The 12,521-nt window shown below is 42.3% G+C and overlaps 2 protein-coding genes across 5 annotated transcripts; both read left to right on the top strand.

Annotated features, from left to right (window-relative positions):
* Positions 1 to 702: 702 nt before the first annotated feature.
* On the top strand, positions 703 to 4,060 carry ubl4a (ubiquitin like 4A). Its single transcript, XM_030417126.1, has 4 exons — positions 703 to 920; positions 2,110 to 2,215; positions 2,343 to 2,551; positions 3,387 to 4,060. Exons 1-4 carry the CDS (start codon positions 873 to 875, stop codon positions 3,492 to 3,494), a joined length of 471 nt encoding a protein of 156 aa, XP_030272986.1. The 5' UTR covers positions 703 to 872; the 3' UTR covers positions 3,495 to 4,060.
* A 141-nt stretch (positions 4,061 to 4,201) lies between these two features.
* LOC115581758 (dynamin-1-like protein) lies at positions 4,202 to 12,370 on the top strand. 4 transcript variants are annotated; one of them, XM_030417121.1, is made up of 18 exons: positions 4,202 to 4,466; positions 5,035 to 5,161; positions 5,365 to 5,506; positions 5,789 to 5,827; positions 6,048 to 6,094; positions 6,195 to 6,266; positions 6,358 to 6,444; positions 6,596 to 6,758; positions 8,080 to 8,200; positions 8,336 to 8,674; positions 9,020 to 9,140; positions 9,291 to 9,446; positions 9,539 to 9,628; positions 9,744 to 9,842; positions 10,044 to 10,160; positions 10,248 to 10,357; positions 10,497 to 10,656; positions 10,787 to 12,370. In XM_030417121.1, exons 2-18 carry the CDS (start codon positions 5,060 to 5,062, stop codon positions 10,841 to 10,843), a joined length of 2,022 nt encoding a protein of 673 aa, XP_030272981.1. In that variant the 5' UTR covers positions 4,202 to 4,466; positions 5,035 to 5,059; the 3' UTR covers positions 10,844 to 12,370. The 4 variants fall into 4 exon arrangements, with proteins under 4 accessions (XP_030272981.1, XP_030272982.1, XP_030272984.1 ...); XM_030417122.1 differs by having other exon boundaries at positions 5,011 to 5,161; XM_030417123.1 differs by lacking the exon at positions 4,202 to 4,466 and adding an exon at positions 4,498 to 4,800.
* The last annotated feature ends 151 nt before the right edge of the window (positions 12,371 to 12,521 follow it).

Raw genomic sequence — 12,521 nt, 5'->3', positions numbered from 1 at the left:
ATACAAGTCTGCAAGTGTGCCAATCAAGACTCCAGAAGTTAGAGATCTCAAAATAATTTGAGAAGATGTCGTTTACACCCTTTTTAAGACAAAATCTTGACTGTAGATGCTAAGCTAAAAGCGTTAGCCTGCATCCTGTTACAAGTGGGTCCACAAGCTCGATTGATATCTATTCAAATCTTTTTGGCATCTTGGGGCATCTGCAGACCCGTCTTGCTGTGAAGCTCCGGAAATGTATTGTGGAATACAAAACCTAACCTATCTTTTCTTTTTTTAGGTGAACTTCTACTTTAATGGTTAATATAGATAGTTGTAAATAATTTATGGTGAGAGACAAAGTCCTATAGATTTGTTCAACAGGACCAAAAGCAAATATATAGACAGAGATTCCTCTTAAGCCTTTATATGCTGCATAGCACTATATGTCACTTAGGGCTTCACAAAGAAAAAATGTAAGATTAGCAATATAAATAATTAGCCTACTAACTAGATAATAGCCTAATCAGAAGATGCTCTTTAAGGTTTGCTCTTTAAATCCAAAACTCCTGCAAGGGACTTCATTATCCTCCATCTTCCCTTTTCCTTTGAATATTTGATTATGGTCTCATTATCTTTCTTTTGTGAATGAATCATGCTCCACTGAGCCTCCATCAGCAGCCATGTTAACTTCCCGCCAGTGGGCGGCAGCAGTGTCACCTGAGAGCAGCAGCAGCGCTCTGCCTCCGCTGTAGAAGAAGATGGGCCTTTGACAAGCGAAGAAGTCCTGAAGCTATCTCGGGCTAGCAAAGTAACGTTACTGGCGTATATTTTTTTAGCTTAACATTTGAAGTGATCGTTGTGTGGTTGTTTTTTTGTTCAGACTATCACCGAAAATGATCCTTACTGTGAAGCCGCTTCAAGGAAAAGAATGCAGTGTACAGGTAAGATAAGCAGCGCCGGGCTAGCTGGATGCTAAATGCTACCTCCCCCGTCGCTAGCTTAATCAGCAACATTAGCTAGCCTTTGTCGGCAAGCTGGCTAACTGAGCTAGCTTGGGGAGTGCTGAGACATGCTGAGTTACCTGGGAGTGAGGCGACCACATACAGCGCTTGAATCTAAAGAGGATGTGTTGGTCAGGCTGTGTGAATCTCCACACAGTGTAGCTTGAACAGAGCTATCGTACAGTCAAATATCGTTTTGATAGGCTGTATGCGGAGGTCTTCATATGTCTAATAGAATAATCTTTATTTACAGTCTATGGTCGGTACGTTACTCTGGCTAGCTTGTCAACAACATCCTTAAAAAGGACACATTTAGGGTAACTGTGACGTTATTAGACTAACTCCTAATACTTCTCTCACCACCTTCAAACAGAGGGACTTGGAGCTCTGTACGTCCTTATTTGGTGATACTTGTAGGAAAGGGAGTCGCAATGAAAATACCTCAAGAAAGTTTCTTATGAAAATAGATTGTGTTAGGTCAGCACAAGACTTACTCGCAAGACTGAGACGTTATTTGCTCACTAGGCAAAGTTTGTACGTGTCATGTTTGAGATGATAACGTTATGGAATGAGGCACACATGGGGGCTATATGAGGCCAAGTATGTTGTGAAAACACCCACAACCTGCGGAACCAAAGGAGCACATGAACTTTAGCAACATTGTTTGTCAGTGCAGGAATTCATATAGTTTTAAACACTGATGCCAGTTCAAAGCATGTTATGATTTGTAAGACACATTGGGAAGTATCTCACAAACTGGATTACATTGTGTATTCACAAGAAGAACCTATCCTTGTAGAAATGTACCTGCCCACACCGTCACATTATCAGCTGTACCAGAAGTGTTTATGGTATAAATACAAACACTGGAGGCCTGTAGCTCTTAATTTTCTATGAAAAGAATACGCCAAAAAGGCCATTTACAAGGTAACGGTTTAGTTGTCTCTTGTGACTGTGAATTCCCATTTGACAGTTGGTTTCATGTAAAGTTGATGCAAAGTGATCATTTCCGATTGGTTACACTCTTCTGCATTTTGCATACTCCTCGGCTTATCAAGAAAAGGAAAGTCCTTGTCAATGTAATTTGACCAAATAGTGTAACTACATCATCATATTGTTGATCTTCCAGGTGACTGAAGATGAAAAGGTCTCCACAGTGAAGGAACTTGTGTCCGAACGTCTCAACATACCAGCAAACCAGCAGCGGTTGCTCTATAAAGGGAAAGCGCTTGCAGGTAGGCAGCAGTCAAGTGCTTCATAACCTTTGTGCAAAAATGTAATTGCCTGATCCAACATCTCTTCGGCACATGAATCATACGTTAACATTTTTTTCGCGACTGCACACTATATTACTTTCCTCAGATGAGCACAGACTGAGTGATTACTCCATCGGACCAGAGGCTAAATTGAATCTGGTGATTCGTCCAGTGGGGGAGAGAACTGGAGCGTCCGGGATGGTTGCCAGCAGCAGCAGCAGTGCACAGGGAAGAGTGTGGCAGACAGTGTCCACGATCCTCGCTCGACATTTTAGTCCTGCAGATGCAGCAAAAGTCCACGAACAACTTATCAAGGTATTTAAATGCAGGCTGTTTTTTGTGAATCCATATTTACGATTTTAACAGTGTCGGCGTTGTTAAATCAAATGTTTTGATGTTTTGCTACCAATTAAGGAGCATGTGGGGGATAAGGGTAAAAGAGAATGGTGTGATGTTCTCTTGCATGTTGACATTATCAATATTTGATCATACTGTTCTACCAACATCTGAAGTTTTTCTTTGTTTGGTTAGCCAAAATGAAATTTAAGGAATTGTTTTTCTAAAGTCTGAATACATCTGAAAAGGTCAAGTCTTCTCCAAATGTGGCAAAGAAATGCAGCTATCTTTTGTCCAAATATGGAAGAAGCAATCAATCTCACCTCTGAAACCCTCTTTATCCCATAATCCCATGGTCAAGTGGCCAGTTGTTTGAATAAAATGTATGTCAGATGGTACTGGATTTGTTTACATTTCAACATTACATTTTTGTTCTTTTCATCAAAGTCAGCAATACCTAATTACAATCACAGGCATTGTTTATTTAGAGGCCCTGCCATATAAGTTGCATGAATATAGTAAAACCTTACAACTCAATTCTCTTGAAATTTGTCCTTATTTAACATTTTACATAATATGACTTTGCTGGGAGCAAATTGTTACCTTATAATATTGAAATAAATTTTTTTGTTGCCATTTGTAGCTGCTAACTAGGTAAAATAACCAGGAGGTCTGCATTACTCTAGACTAAAGAAGAAGTTCTGACATTCAAGACAGTCATACTTCCTGTCTCCCCACACATGACATGTTTAAAATAAATTCAGTATGATGATTTTAACTTGCTGTTTCTCTATTTATTTTGTTTTTCGTCAAGGATTATGAACGTTCACTTCGACAACTTAGTCTCGACGACATCGAGCGCTTGGCGGGAAGGCTGCTTCACCCCGAGGGAGAGGGCATGGATACCTCATACATGGACTAAGAATGCCCAGCTAGAAGTTGCTTATTGTGATTATCTTTTGACAGGTGCTCAGCGCTTGGAGGTGCATACAGTGTTTGACGTGTGAGGCATGGAAAATACAGTATCAGTTTTCTTGCAAAGGGCCCCAGCTGTGTGCCTAATCAGTGGCTGAGTGAACACAGATAGCACAGACTGTTGATTATCGCAGCAATAGGGCTCTCTTATCCATGACCAAAGGATTTGGATAAGAAAACTCTGCCACTTTTGAATTGCTCTCATCATTGATGTTGCAGTCATGACACAAGACCTGATCACATAATATTTGAATACAAAGGAATCCATTGATGCTGTTGGTTTTTGCATGATCTCTGGCTGCTATAGTAAAACTCCCAGGGAGACACTAACCTCTGCTGGAGGGCATTTTTTTTAGTAATGTCTGGTGGGTGACGACTGCGTGTTTTTCTGTTAACCATGGCAAGGTAACATGTTTTATTCCGTAACTAACTGGTCTTCATTGTATGATTTGTAAATATCATGTTTATATATACAGACATTAAAACACAGTAATAAATACTAGTGTTAATGTTTCTTGTTGTGTTGTCTGCTGGTATTTTAAGTGAAAATGTATAAAAGAATGGAATTAATGTTTTCTGGGAATGGATCTAGTAATGTTAAGCATAAAATGTAGAAGTGAAAATTAAATGGCATGTGAGTTCCTCAAAGACAACACAAGGCGGAACCAAACGCTACCTCTTTTACAAGTCGACCAACCGGGTGACGATTCAGGGCATGAGTCATATTTTATGACCAATCAGATCGATGGGGGAAAAATGCGGGTACCGCCTATGTAGTGAACTGACGGCTATATCTTGTGCTGCTAATATTGGATAACAGTTAGGACAAAATGCAATGTTTTTGACGCTCGCCCCTTTTCTACGAACTATGAAGGACAGACACATTTGATAAGGAGGGATATTTATTTATTGTTCACCGGTAAGTTCACAACAGAGCATCGGTTGTTTAGCGGCTGAGCTAGCGTTAGCGCGAAGCCTGCAATGTCTCTTTCACTTCCTGCTTAACGTTATACCAATTAGCTTTAGCCAGCTAACATTAATTAGTAACACCGAGCATTTCGGCCTGCGCTTTACAAGCATTTGTTGCCATGTAACTTAGATATTAGTTCGGTGCAGTGGTTGATAACTAATGGCTGGTTGTAGCGTGAAAACATCTGTAATCTTAGAGGACAGTGTTTGTCTCACTGATGCCTGGGCGTTAAACCCCTCTCATCAGGACCACTTTTCCTGTTGGCAAGCAACACCTTCCCATGGTAATAACTGTAGCTTATTCATTTATTTTTTTGTTGTCACTCGCAGTCGCAGGTATGTTGTATTTTTGTTCTTGCTCAGGATAAAATGGACCCTTGTTCTGATTGGGCTTTTGGGAATAACATTTTCCTAGCTAGCGTTATTAACCCTATTTCAAGTGTAACTTAACGTCATCTGATTTGCTTTGGTGTTCTTCCTGTCTGTCCATTCAGTTTGTTCTGTTTTTACCAATTTAGTAAGTTTGCCCAGTCTGTTGGAGAGATGGAGACTCTAATTCCCACCATCAACCGGCTGCAGGAGGTCTTCCTCACAGTGGGTGCAGAGGTCATACAGCTGCCTCAGATTGTCGTGGTTGGATCTCAGGTCAGTCTGGAAAAATAACAACAAAAAGCTTAATTGTAAATGTAGTCATTATCTGGAGCCCTTGCCAGAGTACCACTGTTATTACAATTTTAAGGCTTCTGATTTCCGTTCCTTAAATATGTGTTGAATATGTGTCTGCAGTGAAAGTGTATCAGTGCTGTTGGAAACATTACTGAATTGCTTTTTACTATCTTCCATAACAGAGCAGTGGAAAGAGCTCTGTGCTGGAGAGCCTGGTTGGACGGGATTTCTTGCCTCGGGGATCAGGAATAGTCACAAGACGACCCCTCGTGTTGCAGCTAATTAATGTTGCCCCTATGCAGGAGAGACTGAAGATCGAGAGTGGTATCTGCACATTTATACATCCTTTTGAATAAGAGGGGAGTTGTTGTGATTGTGCTTGAAAACACAATCAAGTGGTGGAAGTAGCCAAACTATAATATCAGCATGTTAAAGTAGGGCAGCAGGTTTGTTGTTTCTGTCCAGGCGTGGAGTCTGCTTATGGTAGTTTATGTGTGCACGACACTTTCCGTCACTCTTTAAACTGTAAGCTACTTCTTGTAGAGCTTTTTCTCTCCTTGCTAACATGCAGGTCTTTCTTTCTCTTCTTATTCACTACTTTTTCAGACAATGGGGTTAAACAAAATGCCCAAAACAGCTACCCAGGTCTCTGCATATTTGTTCTGCTTGGACTTATCCTTGTTCAGCCTCCTCATTTCTTTTGTGAACCCCCTCACACATTTTGTTTGTTCTGACCATCATCTGTCAAGCATGATAAAGGTCCATTTGAGATATTTTCAGTTTCCCTTATTTCTCCCCAAACTGCAAATTCAACCGGAAATGTATCTGTAAAATTACTGACACTTACTCCTCTATGTTTGTTGAGGTGTCAAAGCTGAAGAATGGGGTACATTCCTGCACTGCAAGAACCAGGTACATTTATCCGAATGGTACAAAGGATGTGCATGCTGCAGTAGTCCGGTATTATGTGCTCCGTTTCGTTGATGAATCATTCTCTCACCTTTTTTGACAGGTCTTCACAGATTTTCAGGAAATTCGTCAAGAAATCGAAGCAGAGACTGACCGCAGTTCTGGTGACAACAAGGTTAAAAGAAAAGCATTGGTGACTACTCAGTGATGCCTTAAATTTATCTTTTCACACCACATTCATGATTTCCCTTTTTTATTCCCTCCAGGGAATCGGCACTGAGCCCATATATCTGAAGATTTTCTCCCCCAAAGTCCTAAATCTCACTCTGGTTGATTTACCTGGAATAACTAAGGTACACTCAGCCACTTGTCAAGCGTGTTGATTTTGATTCATGTGTACAATCATAATCATGATAAGTGCTGGTTGTTTTGCATGTCAGCAGTCTCACAGCAGCACCCCATCTGTGCTGTGCTTACAGTAACTGCTCATTATTGTTGCCTCAGGTTCCTGTTGGGGACCAGCCAGAGGACATCGAGGCTCAAGTACAAGAGATGATCTTGTCCTTCATCTCCAATCCAAACTCCCTCATCCTCGCCGTGTCCCCTGCCAACTCTGACTTGGCCACCTCCGATGCACTAAAATTGGCTCGTGAGGTTGATCCAGATGGTAGGACATTTTGCACACAGGCGCCTCTTCTCCACAGATTTCATTTCCATTTTCTTTCCTCTCCATCAGTGTTTATTACATAATGTGCGTCAAGTGGAGCTGCATTTTAAGTTATTGATTTTGCACGAGGAACTCCTGGACCCTCCGGTCTTTACTGTTAACAGCATCCTAACAGTTATAATTTGCATAGGAAATTGCTGTTGATATCATGGTTTACTCTGAGGACTTAGAGTGATAGCTGATGAGAATCTGCCTGTGGTATTTGTCCGCGAGGTAGGCAGTGGGGTTTTAAAATGTTGATTGTGTGCCAGTTTTGATATATGTATGTGGGCACAAATGTTCCTCTGCTTCTCTTGCTGGCCCATTGAAAGCGCTGATCCTGTCCCATTAGAGACCTGATTTGTGTTTTTTTTTCTTCTATGATGTCCCACACAATGTTTTCCTCTTGTCTATGTTAATATGAATGATGGAAAACTAATCTTGGAGGACCGTTAACTGTCCTGAAGGATCCACTCTTCACTTATATTAACACATGAACATTTTCCAATTTGTGGGCTACATAAATAGTAGATAGCATTAAAAAAGCACTTTTTAGTCTACTGACTACTAGGGCACTTTAAAACACTTAGAACCTTTCATACACTGATGGCAGAGGCTGCCATGCAAGGTGCCGACCTTCTCATCAGGTGCAATGCACCGCTTTCTGTCCAAAGTGCCCTTCATTTTTTGTGCTCAGTCATTCACACACCAATGGAACACACATCAGGAGCAATTTGGGGTCAGTGATTTAATCCGGGGGTCAAAGCAACAACGTTCTGATTAGTGCACCACCCACTCTAACTCCTGAGCCAGAGCTGCCCACTCAAAATAAAAAGATACAACAGTAACATCCTTAAAATGGCACCTCTCTCATAAAAAAGAGAAAAATTGAGAAAAGGAAAATTGTTTTACAAGTTTGACTGCTGGACACAAGATGAGTCCAGCTTCACATCCACTATTTAGTGGAGATTTTAAGTTCCCACATCAAAACTGTTTTGCTGATTACGGACCAGGATTGCCTTCAATACTATGTGTGATATCTCAAATCCTGCTGGTAGGTCCGTCACTTGAAATCAGATTTTAGTGAGCTTAACGAAAATTTACACTGCCAGTGTTGAATGTAAAGAAAAAAAACAGCCTTCTAAGTGTCAAACCCTGAAAATAAATCATTCTACACGGTTAAGTTAAAAAATTAAACTGACGGAACAAGAAGAAAAACATATTTTGACCGGAGGGTGGCTTTAAAAGTATAATCAAATGTCTCTGTTTGCGTGTCTGTCAGGTCGTCGAACACTGCTTGTGATCAGTAAATTGGACCTGATGGATGCAGGGACTGATGCTCTGGAGGTCCTTCTTGGTCGAGTCATTCCAGTCAAACTTGGGATTATCGGAGTGGTGAACAGGTTGATTTCTTTTCCGTACTTTAGCCATATCATATTTTTAGCTTGACATTACAGCACAGAGGCAATTATGATGCCCTTATTACCCTGATTCTCTGACAACGCTCTCTCTCTTGCCCTAATTGGTGATGCTCTTAGGAGCCAGCATGACATCAATACCCAGAAGAGCTTGGAGGACTCAATGAGGGACGAGCAGGCCTTCCTGCAGCGCCACTATCCCTCGCTCGCCTCCCGAGCAGGCTCGCGCTATCTAGCCAAAACTCTCAGCAGGCTGCTCATGCACCACATTCGGGACTGCCTGCCAGACCTCAAAACCAGAGTGACTGTGTTGAATGCCCAGTACCAGACAAGGCTCAACAGCTATGGCCAGCCAGTAGAAGACCACAGTGCCACCTTGCTGCAGATTGTCACCAAGTTCGCCAGCGATTACTGCAACACCATCGAGGGGACAGGCAGATACATCCAGACGACGGAGCTGTGAGTCTGACCGATCTAACAGCAGGGTCTTTATTGAAAAGCAAACGCTTTACTGATGGAAGCATCCTGTTTCCTGTTTTAGTTCATCTTCCATTTTTTTTTTTTTCAATAATTTAGTACTTACTAATTTGTAATTGTCAGTTGAAGTTGTGTCAGCATGTTCTGTTGGCATCGTCATCTCTACAGCTCTCTTACAGCAGAGGCAACTAATTAATGCAAATATGTAGCGAGAAAAATATTGACCTTTTTTGGTTGACTGCATTAAATTTTGGCGCGATTAATTCTGCTGACACGCAGCCCCGAGAAACCGCGATCGTGTCACAGCTGAACCAATCTCTTTTACAGCTGCGGGGGTGCTCGGATCTGTTACATATTCCATGAGACCTTTGGCCGCACTCTGCAGTCCATCGACCCCCTGGGAGGACTGACTGAGCTTGATGTCCTCACCGCCATCCGCAATGCTACGGTGAGCCTGTCCTGATTTCTGCTCGCGTAAATTGTTTAATCCAAATTCTAGTCAAGCTCTCTCGTTTGGAGGAATAGCAGGTGAATAATAGAGCTGGTGTGTGTGTGTGTGTGTGTGTGTGTCTGTGTGTGCGTTTAATTTGCCCTGCAGGGTCCGCGGCCAGCGCTTTTTGTGCCCGAGGTGTCCTTTGAGTTGCTGGTGAAGCGGCAAATTAAACGGCTGGAGGACCCCAGTCTGCGCTGTGTAGAGCTTGTTCATGAAGAGCTGCAGAGGATCATCCAGCACTGCTCATCCTATAGCACGCAGGTTAGTCGGCAGATGTTTATTGCCTCCCTAAAACAGTGCAGAATTAATTAAGACAGCCCCAGCTCAACAAAGAATGTCTTTGTTTTTGCCAGGAGCTTCTGCGATTCCCCAAACTGCACGATTCCATTGTGGAAGTCGTGACTGGATTACTCAGGAAGCGGTTGCCGATTACTAATGAGATGGTAATCCACAGTTTACCTGAAACTATCTTTAATTCTAATTATAATAACTCATTCAGTCAGCTGACCTCGGTCCTGTTAACTGCCTGAAGTATTTTCTTCCACCTTTTTCCTTCAGGTACACAACTTAGTAGCAATAGAACTCGCCTACATCAACACGAAACATCCAGACTTCACGGATGCTGGGCAGGTCTCAGCATCTGTCAACAGTCAGCAGGTAGTTATTTACTCTTTACAGCAGGTACTCACATTTGTCATTTATTTTGCCAGGGTAAACAGTAGAAGTTGAGTTCTGTAAAGCCTTAACCATCATGTTTCACGTCCGAACAGTACAGTCCCTTTCAGAGTTTGTAGTGGTGTTCCAGCCTCAGCCAAAATTGCTTTGACCCTCTGACTTCCTCGGATTTCTTGCTGTCAGGCAGAGGCCCTTGATGGAGGGAAGCGCTGGAAGAACGAGAAGTTTGCAGAAGAGAAAGCGCCGGCTACAGGCTTTGGCAGCGCCAGCAAAGGCCAGGCCATTAACCTCCTCGACACAGTGAGTGTGGGATTAGCAGGCAGACAAAACACTTAGTAGTGAATACATTGCAGACGGTCAACATTTAACTTTTCACCTCTTTGCCAGGCGGTGCCCGTATCCCGCAAGCTGAGTGCGAGGGAGCAGAGGGACTGTGAGGTCATTCAGCGCCTCATCAACTGCTACTTCCTCATTGTCCGTAAAAGCATCCAAGACAGGTTCGCCGGGAAGAAGTCCAGATCACCTGGAGGGGGGGGAGGACCACACTCACTATTTCCTCAGCTTTATCTATTGATGACCTCAGCTGTTGTTGTTGATGCGGATTTTCCAACTTTGTCTCTAACTGTGTGTCCACAGTGTGCCCAAGACAGTGATGCACTTCCTGGTGAACTTTGTGAAAGAGCATCTGCAGAGTGAGCTGGTGGGTCAGCTTTACAAACAGCCACTGCTGCAGGAGCTGCTCATTGAGTCACAGGACACGGCACAGCAGCGGACCGAGGTTGCTCAAATGCTTGAGGTAAAATTGCTTGATGCTTTTGTTCTCTGAATGGGTTCTGAGCATCATGAAAAGCAAGTCATTTCTCCTAGTCTTTTATGTACTACTCTAAGGCTAGTGATTTAACAGCCCTCTCTTTTTCCCCTCTCAGGCGCTCAAAAAAGCCAATAACATCATCTCTGAGATCCGGGAGACCCATCTGTGGTAGCCAGAGGAAACGAACAATTCCCTTGTCATATGACAGCTTTGAGAGTATGAGAGTGTGTGTGAGTTTGCAGCACTGAGAGCATCAGTGTGGGAGTGTGTGCGTTTGTCTATGTGTGGCAGTACCTCTGTTTTCTCGTGGACCAACGACCATAGCACATTTAGATCAACGTTTCTCCCTTCAGCTGCCGCCCTGACCAGTACACTGGGGCTGTTTTTTTTTCACTGTGAACGTTGTGTAGTGACAGAAATTAATTAAACACTCAGGCCAAAAGTGTTGTTGCAAAGAAACAGCCGCGAACAAAATCTTTCTGTGACAAAAATGTTTGTTGGGTCATTATATTGTTGCTGTAAATGTAAAAGGTAAATTATATGTGTATATGTGTATTTAACTTGTGTTCTCCAGGGTTTTTCTTTTTGGATCAAAATGTGTTCACACTGTACGGTTTCAAATTGGGCTTCCTCTGAGCCCCTTCAGCAGGTGCTAAAATTATGTTAGATTAGTTGTGTTCCAACTTAAATCCCCTTCGTTGGAGCACTCGGCAGACAAAGAAATGAGGTGAAAATCCTACTAAATCAATGCCGACCGCAATGCAACGTAAAGACAGAGCACAGTCATTACCGGACGAATGCGGATTGTTTTTCCCGCGCTGTTGTGCTAATCAATATCAGGTTTATTTTCCAGTCACATTTACATATCGGCTCATTATTGAGCTTTGTTCGGACTTTCTAGCTTTGTGTGTAGTCATAAACCAAGAGACCAAAAAAATCCCAACATTTCTTTTCCTGTATTTCTATTAGGTTTTGTAGGAGATTCCTTTAGTATTTGTGCATATAAAGTATAGTATTTAGAAAACAGAGATGAATTATGATGTATAAGAATAGTCAAGAGAGTGTGTAATATGTGTAGGGGTACTCTATCCTTTGTTAGTCTTAAAATCCAGACGGAAGGACGGTAATGTTCTGCAGCTTCTCCTCATTTCCTCGAATCAGTTGAATCCACTGTTAATGGCACAGAGAGATAAGATAGATCCCTATCATCGTCCCTGCCCATTAGTGAGGATACTGCCCCGAGTAGAAGACACTCAGTATGCAGATACCTCCTTCTGCATGCAGTTTATTCATCTTTTTCCTTCTTTTCCCAACTTAAATTTCTCTTGAGGCAGAATCTCCCCCCCAAGTGCTGCAGCGATTAATGTCAAAACAAATATATATAGCATATCCTAAAAATTAGACTTTTTTTCCACGAAGACCTGTCTTAATGGGAACGTCAAACTCCTCACACAGCACGACATCCTGTCAGTCTGTCTTTTTAAAAGCCCTGTCCGAGTCTGCACGTGTGTGTACAGTATGCATGTGCGTACGTGTGAATGACCGATTTATGTATATTTTGTATTATTTAAAATGTATATTATCATGATTATCATGCGTCAACTGCCTCTGAGTTCTTGCCTGCCAATGTTTGTGGTACATGTTTACTGAACTAGGCCTGTTGAGGTTGGAGGGATTCAATAAACCCTAAACAAAGCGACGCCGTGCCGAGTTTTTCGTGGTGTTATTTACGACTGGCAGTTAAAGCAATTGATCAATTTTCATAAGATCTGTATGTTTGTCTCCCACAGTGCTGCAGCAATAGATGTGATTAGACTCACTCTGCTTCACTTTATTGATCCAAAGTGACT

This window comes from Sparus aurata, chromosome 5, assembly GCF_900880675.1.
Source record: "Sparus aurata chromosome 5, fSpaAur1.1, whole genome shotgun sequence".
In the NCBI taxonomy this organism is placed as follows: Eukaryota; Metazoa; Chordata; class Actinopteri; order Spariformes; family Sparidae; genus Sparus; species Sparus aurata.
This window is presented reverse-complemented; position numbering and strand designations above follow the sequence as displayed.

Bases quoted from the DNA above. Each gene is read 5' to 3' on its own strand.
- LOC115581758 (XM_030417121.1), top strand. From the start codon at position 5,060: ATGGAGACTCTAATTCCCACCATCAACCGGCTGCAGGAGGTCTTCCTC. The intron at 5,162-5,364 runs GTCAGTCTGGAA...CTTCCATAACAG, and splicing joins TTGTCGTGGTTGGATCTCAG to AGCAGTGGAAAGAGCTCTGT. The intron at 9,447-9,538 runs GTTAGTCGGCAG...TGTTTTTGCCAG, and splicing joins GCTCATCCTATAGCACGCAG to GAGCTTCTGCGATTCCCCAA.
- ubl4a (XM_030417126.1), top strand. From the start codon at position 873: ATGATCCTTACTGTGAAGCCGCTTCAAGGAAAAGAATGCAGTGTACAG. The intron at 2,216-2,342 runs GTAGGCAGCAGT...TACTTTCCTCAG, and splicing joins TAAAGGGAAAGCGCTTGCAG to ATGAGCACAGACTGAGTGAT. The intron at 2,552-3,386 runs GTATTTAAATGC...TTTTTCGTCAAG, and splicing joins TCCACGAACAACTTATCAAG to GATTATGAACGTTCACTTCG.